At 38.7% G+C, this 9,706-nt stretch overlaps 1 protein-coding gene across 2 annotated transcripts in view; it reads left to right on the top strand.

The window, feature by feature from the left end:
- The window catches only part of ERP27 (endoplasmic reticulum protein 27), a 29,934-nt gene that overhangs the window by 17,324 nt on the left and 2,904 nt on the right, over positions 1-9,706 (top strand). For both annotated transcript variants that reach the window (XM_011990806.1, XM_011990807.1), the window contains 2 exons: positions 4,014-4,130; positions 7,765-7,890. In XM_011990806.1, coding sequence (XP_011846196.1) covers positions 4,014-4,130; positions 7,765-7,890 — 243 coding nt within the window. The remainder of the gene's footprint in view (positions 1-4,013; positions 4,131-7,764; positions 7,891-9,706) is intronic.

Genomic DNA, 9,706 nt, shown 5'->3' with positions numbered 1-9,706 from the left:
CCCAAGGGCTGCTGGTTGTCCATTTTTATGGTTATTTCTTGATTACATGCACTAAGGAGTGGATTATCCATGCCTCACCTTTTCAGACCATACAGGGTAACTTCTTGACTTTGCCATGGCAGTTGTAAACTGTCATGGGGCTGGTGGGAGGGTAACACAGAGGACAACCAGAGGTCATGCTCATCACCATCTTGATTTTGGTGGGTTTTGGCCACCTTCTTTACTGCAACCTGTTTTATCAGCAAGGTCTTTATGACCTGTATCTTGTGCCGATTTCATCCTGTGACTTACAATGTCTTAACCGTCTTGCAATGCAGCCCGGTAGGTCTCAGCTCATTTTTCCCAGCCCCTATTCAAGATGGAGTTGCTCTGGTTCAAACATTTCTAACAACGATAAGCTCCTTCTGGGGAGAAAAGGAGCACACAGGTCGGGTCAGGGGTGGCTTTCTACATGTTTTTTAATTAAAAACCGGAAAACCACAATAAGATATCACCTCACCCCAATTAGAATGGCTATCACCAAAAAGACAAAAAGTAACAAATGCTGGTGTGGATGTGGAGAAAGAATTTTTATACACTGTTAATGGGTATGTAAATTAGTATAGCATTATGGAAAACAGTATGAACGTTCCTCAAACATTTTAAAATAGAACTACCATATGATCCAGCACTTTCACTATTGGGTATACATCCAAAGGAAATGAAATCAATAGTATGTCAAGGAGATATCTGCACTCCCATGTTCATTGCAGCACTATTTATAATAGCCAAGAAACGGAATCAACTTACGTGTCCGTGAGCAGATGAACGGAGAGAGAAAATGCGGTACATATATGCAATAGACATTATTCAGCCATAAAAAAGAATGAAGTTCTGTCATGTATAGGAGCACAGATAGACCCAGAGGACACTATGTTAAGTGAAATAAGCCTTGTACAGAAAGACAAATATCACACGATCTCACTCATACAAGCAATCTAAAAAAGTGGATCTATAGAAGTAGAGAGTACAATAGTGGTTATGGAAGGCTGGGGAGCAGAGGCGGATGTGGGGAGGGAAGAGGGAAGTGGGGACGTGGAGAAATTGGTTAGTACAAAATTACAGTTAGATGAAAGAAATAAGTTTAGGTATTCTATTGCACAGTAGGGTGAGTAGAGTTAACAATATTGTATTGGAATTTCATAATAGCTAGAAGAAAGTATTTTTTAATGTTCTCATCACAAAGAAATGACAAATATTTCAGGCAACAGATATGCTAAATACTATGATTTGATTATTTACACAATGTATACATGTATTGAAACATCACACTGTACCCCATAAATATGTACAAATCTGAATAGTAGGTTAAAAGTAAAGCATAATAAAGTAGGAAAAAGACTTCAAACACTAAGAAAAGTTTTCACCAATTTGTCAATAACAATAATAGTAGTAAAACTAATGGCATAGCAGTATTATTTGCAATAGGATTGGTTCTGTTTTTCTGTTTCTTTGTTCACCAGAGAAACAGAATCAACAGGAGATAGATAGATAGATGATAGATAGATAGATAGATAGATAGATAGATAGATAGATAGATGATAGATAATAGATTATAGATAGATATTACATAGTAAATATTACATAAAAATAATACAAATTACATATATGTTATATGGTAAAGATTATATATATGAATATACATATTAAGAGATTCTTTTAATAAGATAATGGCTCACACAAATATGAAGGCTGAAAAGTCTCACCATCTACTGCCTGTGAGCTGGAGACCCAGAGGAGCCAGTGTTGTAGTTTGAAGGCCTGAGGGCTGAAGCACCAATGGTGTAGATTCCAGTCTGAATCTGAAGGCCTGAGAACCAGAAAATCCCAGGACAGGAGAAGACCAATGCCCCAATTAATGCAAGCAATCAGAAAGAGGGAGACTTTAATACTCACTTTAGAGAAGAGTAATACAAAAATCAAGGGTCTTAGCATCCTTTTTTTTTTTTTTTTTTTTGAGACAGAGTTTCACTCTTCCACCCAGGCTGGAGTGCAATAGCGTGGTCTTGGCTCACTGAAATCTCCGCCTTCTGGGTTCAAGGGATTTTCCTGCCTCAGCCTCCTGAGTAGCCGGGATTACAGGCATGCACCACAACACCTAGCTAATTTTTGTACTTTTAGTAGAGACGGGGTTTCACCATGTTGACCAGGCTGGTCTTGAACTCCTGACTTCAGGTGATCCGCTGGCCTCGGCCTCTCAAAGTGCTGGGATTACAGGCGTGAGTCACCACTGCCGGCCTAACTTGCATCCGTTTTAAGGAGAAAAATGAGTTCCAAGTGGATTTTAGATCTATTGTGAAAGACAATGTTGAGAAAGGAGAAAATATAGGAGAATATCTTCATGACCTTTGTGTAGTCAAAGATTTCTTAAATAAAACAAAATGAAAAAATACACACTAGCTATAAAGATGAAAACCTTGACTATGTTTGAATTACCTTCTTTCATATGCAGTAACCATTAAAAGAGAAGCCCTAGTAAGAAAATACATGCATTACAGAACCAACAAAGGACTCATATTCAGCATATATAAAAACACATTCAAATCAGAAAGAAAAAGATAGACAAAAGAAAAATGGGCAAGCAACATGAATAAACACTTTATAAAGAGGATAATGAGGGAAATTATCTTTAATTGTCCTCATATCCTTAAATTATTATTAACTGTTAATGAGAGAAATGCAATTAAAACCACTGAGATAAAACCATATCCACCAAAATCAGTAAAATTAGAAAAACTGACAATAGCAAGTGTTGACAAGGATGTGGAGCAATGGGACCTTTCACACACAGTACTGGTGTGCACAAGTTATTATCCACTTTGGAAGATAGTTTGGCATTTTCTACTAGTTAAATATATACATATTCTATAATCAAAAATCCCAATCTGAGGTATATGCTCAGTAGATACAGAGGCATATATGCACCAAAAGTCAAGAAGTGTTCATTGCAGCATTGTCTTAATGACTAGAAACAATCAAAATGTTCATCAGTAGTAAAATGAAGAAATAAATTGTGTTTATTCAGACAATGGAATATTATACAGCAAGGAAAATGAACAAACAACAGCTACATGCAATAACATAAATGACTTATAATCAAAATGTTAAGCCAAAGAGACAAAAAAATGGTTTGTTTACATGTATTCAATGTTAAAAAATAAGGTAAAACTAAACTATAGCATTAAAAGAAGGATCTTTAAGTGGTAAAGCTATAAAGAACGAAAATGGTCAACATAAAAGCCAGCATACCTTTGGCAAGAAAAAAAAAGAATGAATTATAAATTAGAAGGAAGCGCCAGGACTTCAGGGGTTCTAGCAATATTCTGTTTCTTTACCTGGGTGGTGATTCTACAGTAGTTTTCTCTGTGATAATTTGCTGAGCTTTACAGCAAATGTTTATACTGTGTTATACTTTTCTCTACATGTGTTTTATTTCACAGTAAAAGAGTGCATAAATATAACACAAATCTGACCTTGCCAATGGCCCCCCTTGCCCTCAGATAGAATTTAATCTACTTGCCTTGGCTTCCAGACACTTCCAGATTGGCTCCTCCTTATCCCTCTAACCTTGTCTCTCTGCAACTCTGACATCACATCTGCTAGGGTCACAGTGAACTAACGGCAGCTTCGAGAGCACAACCTCTCACATCTCACAGTATTTGTAAATACTGTTCTCTATTTAAAGCTCCTTCCTCATCCTCATTTATCTGATGAAGGCTTAGCCACTTTTCAGGAGTAGCTTCTTCCTTGAAGCTTTTCTGCTCTTCCTTAGGTGACATGCGGGCCTGTGGTTATCCTGTGATGACACCTGGATTCTACAGGACAGTTTGTCCTTCTAGGGCAGGGAAATTTTCTTACTTATCTTTTGGTCTTCAGAGCCTTAATCAGTGCCTGTCACATGGGGGTCCAAAGACGTTTATCAATACATGAAAAAAAGATGGAATAGTGACTTTATTCTTTTTTTTGTTACCCAGGTAGACAATGAACAACTGAATTTAGAGGACGAAGACACTGAAAGCATTGATGCCACCAAATTGAGCCGTTTCATTGAAATCAACAGCCTTCACATGGTGACAGAGTACAACCCTGTGGTAAACAATATTTCCTATTCTCAGCCCCTTCAGAGCCTGAGTCAGGAAAGGTACTGGTCTTCATAACAGAGGTCTCTTCCTCCCAGAGTTTCAATTCTTCGACCAATAATGACAGGAACTGCCATTAATTGAACACCTACTGTATTGTTTATGTTACTATCCTTCCTACACCTTTTTAAGATTTAACTTGTTCCTGTTAAACAAAAAACAGAGAAAAGTTAAATGAACTATCACACTGCTAGTAAGAAAGAGAACCAGAATGCAAAGTTAAGGTGACTGACTCAAGGCCAGGTGCAGTGGCTCACAACTGTAATCCCAGCACTGTGGGAGGCCAAAGCGTGAGGATCGCTTGAGCCCAGGAGTTTGAGACCAGCCTGGGCAACATAGCGAGACCTTGTCTCTACCAAAAACTTTAAAAATTACCAGGTACAATGGTGTGTGCCTAAAATAAAATAAGAGTAAATGAAAGACAAACAAAAAAAATGTTAAATGAAGCTCACTGTTCACATATTTGGATGTCACAACAGTGTAAAGTTTCTATAATTGTTTCTAAACACACATTTCATTTTCTGTATGTACCTCTTTGTAGACCAGTAACAAGCAGCTCCTAGTCTGGCAGCAGCTGCAAACCATGCATTGACTAGCACGTGCCCACACGCTCACCATGCTTCAGCCTTCTCTCCTGGTGTGTCTGCCTCTGGTGTTGCATGCTGCATGCAATCTGGATAAAGGTGGTGCTCTACCTGTCCTGATCACCATCTGGCCTTCTAACACTCGCTATAGACTATAACACAGTCCACAGAATTATCTTGTGTCCCATCCTTATTTTCCCTGACATAGATTATAGAATCTTACAGAGTATTAATTTCTAGTGATCTACATCAGCTCAAAACACTGTACCTTCTATTCTCTAATAACAGTACTTTACATGCATGGTATGATTTTTGAGAACTTACAGAGCCCTTTCATCCTCATTTTCCCATTTATTCCTCACATTGATTTTTGTTGAGGTAGAAGAGAGGAAATTATTGTGCCCATTTTATAGAGGAGAACATTCAAGATCCAAATGATGACATTATTCAAGGTCACATCATGAGTAAATAGAAAATGCATAATTTAAGGGACAAAAATGTAACTGATGCATTAGCACATTTTGCCAACTTCCATTTTACAGTAGAGGAAATGGGAGTTCAGAAAATTTAAGTAACTCCTTCAGAGCCCTATGGCTAGGAATTTGAGCTTCAGAGACAGCCTATGTAGTTGCCCTTGTTTTTTTATGACTGGTCCCTGTGACTGAATCCTGTAGTTTGTCTATTACCCTACACTGCCTTCAACAGAAAACACCCCTTTTCTTGTTGAATAAATTCTGGCCTACCTCTCACACCATCTTTATCTCTCTGGACTTGCTGATTCTATTTCCACTTCTGCTAAGGCTCCAAACACGTATGCCCCTGGGGTATTGGCAGCAATAATCAAAAAGGTGTTCTTCTCTATGTGGGGCCAGAAAAGATGATCTTTTCGTCCCTGGGCTACGGCCTCTGTGTCATGGCATTTTGCAGGCTAGCTAAGGCAGGGGCACGCACTGACCTTCCTGGTTTCTTATGCCTGATCTGTTTCTCATTTTGCAGAACAATGACATATTTTTTAAGTTCGATATTATTGGTGAAGGCAAATTATATCAAGAGAAAATTCAGTAACAATTTCTTTAAAGAAGCAAGTTCAATTTCTACTGTTACTTTTTTTATTCCCTGAAAGTAATATTTTTCTCATTTGGAAAACTGCCCATTCTACTATAGTTGTTTCTCATCTGCTTCTGGTGCAAAGGTTTGCACCAGTAGCAACTGGGCAGAAAATCCCAGCCATGCACCTGACCTGCCACGCACTTTTAATGCACATACTCAGTACTTGGCGTCAACGTGTCTGTTAGGATTGAACTAATCCATTCGGCTATGGCCAGTCCCTTCTGCTAAGATAACTGTACCTTTTGACGTACTCGTTTTTATGTCTTTACTCTTCCCAGGAATTATCCTCCATCTCAGCTTTAGAACGGTGAATGAATGCTCTAAATTTAAGTAGCAGGATTTAGTAAAATAAGAGTAAATCATGTATCATCCAATCTCCCAAATGAAAAATCTAAAACTTGATTTTAAAATCCATGGAGAAATCTTTAGGAAAAGACCCATTTGGCCCTCCTTGCCTACATATTGTAGGCAGCCAAAAGAGCTGGGCCATCTCTACAAGAGTGTGTATCTTCAGGAAGAATTCTGCCTAGCTGCTCTCTTCCTCCTAAGACTCTGCCCAAAGATTTGTTAACTCACCATGTTCTGTCTTCCTGTGTACACACTAGTTTTGTAGCAATGCTTTCTGAATTTAGGAGAGGTGAAAAGAAATGAGATTGTTTTAAAATAGACTTGCAGCATTATTTCAGGACAATGAAATGAAGGGAACCAGTGCCGTGGATTCCTCTCTTTTTCTTCTCCTGTCTCTGGTGGCTGTTCCACTCCTCTAAGTCATTGACAACTTCATGGAAAATCACCATCTCTAATCAGCAAAACAAGGTCAATGCTTCTGGTCTCCTGAAGAGCTCACCTTCTGTTAACCTTTGGTACAATGGTTCAGACACATTTGGGACTGAGTTGGTTTATATGGGATTTTACTATCCACTGTGCATGAGGCAGTTCATCCTGATGATCAAGAGCATGAACTCTGGGGCTAGACCAGCTGGTGTGAATCCCTGCCTGCCATTTATTTGACTCTGAATTAGTTAGTCTACCTGTGCCTCAGTTTCCTCATTTGAAAAACTGGGACCTTGAAGATTAAATTACTTATTATTCATTAAGAGTTGGAGACAGTGCCTCCACATAATGAACACCCAGTAAGTATGAACTACTAATATGTACTCAAAGGTTACATTTTATGTGTCTCTGACTAGTCTTGCAACAAGAAGCAAGGCTGAAACAAGTGACTAATATGTTACATAGTGTATTAGTTGTCTATTGCTGCAAAACAGATTACTCCAAATCTTAGGAGTTTCAAATACAAAACATTGATAATCTCATATAGTTTCTGCAGGTCATCCAATATAGGGTGGCTAGGGTTAGGTGCTTCTGGTTTAAGGTCGTCTCTTGGGAGGTTGCAGTCATTGTTTAGGGCTGCAGTCATCTGAAGGCTTGACTGGAGCTTGGGATCTGCTTCCAAGATGGCTCCCTCACATGACTGGCAAGTCAATGCTGGCTAGTAGCAGAAGGACTTAGTTCCTTGCCATGCGTTGCTCCTCAGAGGACTGCTTGAGTACCCTACACTGGGGCTGGTATTCCTCAGAGTGAGAGATAGAGAGAAGAGCAGAGACCGTAATGTCTTTCAAGACTCACCTTGGAAGTCACACTCCATCATTTCTGCAACATTGTCTTGGTTACTCAGTTCCATCCCATTCAGTGTGGGAAGGAAGGATTTACACAGTTGCATGAAAACAAGATTGTGAGACTTACTGAGAGCCATCTTCAAAGTTAGTTCCATTTGTGTTACCAGTGGCCAGCTCTCATTTATGTTTCAATCTACCTATTCACTCCTTCCCAGGTACTAATGCATTCTTTCTCTCTCTTTCACTCTACTGTAACACATTTCAACTTGCCAGACTGTGATTGGGCTATTCAACAGCGTAATTCAGATTCATCTCCTCCTGATAATGAACAAGGCCTCCCCAGAGTATGAAGAGAACATGCACAGATACCAGAAGGCAGCCAAGCTCTTCCAGGGGAAGGTAAGGCAAGAATGGGAATATTCTATTGCATACACACCACTAGGACACTAGGAAAAGGGAGATGTGGCTAGGAAGCAGAGATAAATAAGGAAAACAACTACGGTTAGAAGATAGCAAAGCAAGAAGTAGGACATAATAAATCACATTATTCAGAACTAGAGATGTTGTATTTTATCACATTAAAGGCATACGTAATTATATCTTCCTGTAGTGATTATGTCTGGGTTTTTCCTACGTTGATTAGTAGAGAGAAAATAGAGATCCAAAGAGACTGAAAATAAATCATCTATAAGTCACCATTTGTTTAATCTTTCCCATAATTTCATAGAGATTTAGACCTCAGGGCTCATTTCTCATATAAAACACCTGTCAAGTACCTGGTGCCTACTCAATATACAATGAATATTTCTTTCTTTCCCTCCCCTCCTTTGTGAAGTTCTGCTTGATATCACTGAAATAGTAAAACTTCAACTACCTCAAGGTTACTGTGTCTAACTAGTGACTGTTCTAATGATGAGAACTCTCTAGTAATAAAATACACTGCCTTTCTGATGGTTGGTTCTCTAACACTAGAAGTATTTAGTGTTACTGAAAGTAGACAGTCATCTGATCAGAATACTATAAAGAAGATTTCTACTTTGGGTTGAAGGTTTGATTTAATAATATAAAATAGTTTACATTTATCAAACACTTACTATATGCCAAAAGCTGAATAAAAATATTAATGCGTTACCTCATTTTAAGTTCCCCCACCAAAAGCCCATTTTGCCAATGAGAAAATTGCGTCTCGGAGAGGCTGAGTAATGTGCCCAAACTCACGTAGCTAGAGAGTACCAGAGGCAGAATTTAAAACGTGTTCTCTGCTCCAGGCTATACTTCCTTTCTTAGATAATCGCTGAAGTATTTTCCAATTCTATATTCTTAAAATTCAATCAATCTAGTCAAAGCAATAAAACACCAAAACAACACAAAATAATAGGAAATTCATTTTTTTAACTTTTATTTTAAGTTCAGGAGTACGTGTGAAGGCTTGTTACGTAGGTGAACTTGTGTTATGAAGCGTCGTTGTCCAGATTATTTCGTCACCCACGCATTAAGCCCAGCACCAAATTGTTATCATTTCTGCTCCTCTCCCTCCTCCCACTCTTCACCCACAAGTAGACCCCAGTGTCTGTTGTTCCCTTCTTTGCGTTCATGAGTTCTCATCATTTAGCTCCCACTTATTTTGTTTTTTTGCAAACATCTGCTTTTTACTTTGCAAGCGTCTGCTTTTTACTTTGCAAACATCTGCTTTTTTTCTTTTTACTTTAAGTTCTAGGGTACATGTGCACAATATGCAGGTTTGTTACATATGTATACATGTGTCATGTTGGTGTGCTTTACCCATTAACTCATTATTTACATTAGGTATATCTCCTAATGCTATCCCTCCCCCACCCTCCACACAATAGGACCTGGTGTGTGATGATCCCCTTCCTGTGTCCAAGTGGTCTCTGTTCAATTCCCACCTATGAGTGAGAACATGTGGTATTTGGTTTTCTGTTCTTGTGATAGTTTGCTGAGAATGATGGTTTCCAGCTGCATCCATGTCCCCACAAAGGACACGAACTCATCCTTTTTAATGACTGCATCGTATTCCATGGTGTATATTTGCCACATTTTCTTAATACAGTCTGTCACTGATGGACATTTGGCTTGATTCCAAGTCTTTGCTATTGTGAATAGTGCCGCAATAAACATATGTGTGCATGTGTCTTTATAGCAGCATGATTTATAATCCTCTGGGTATATACCCAGTAATGGGATGGCTGGGTCA

This window comes from Mandrillus leucophaeus, unplaced genomic scaffold, assembly GCF_000951045.1.
Source record: "Mandrillus leucophaeus isolate KB7577 unplaced genomic scaffold, Mleu.le_1.0 Scaffold383, whole genome shotgun sequence".
Taxonomy (NCBI): domain Eukaryota; kingdom Metazoa; phylum Chordata; class Mammalia; order Primates; family Cercopithecidae; genus Mandrillus; species Mandrillus leucophaeus.
This window is presented reverse-complemented; position numbering and strand designations above follow the sequence as displayed.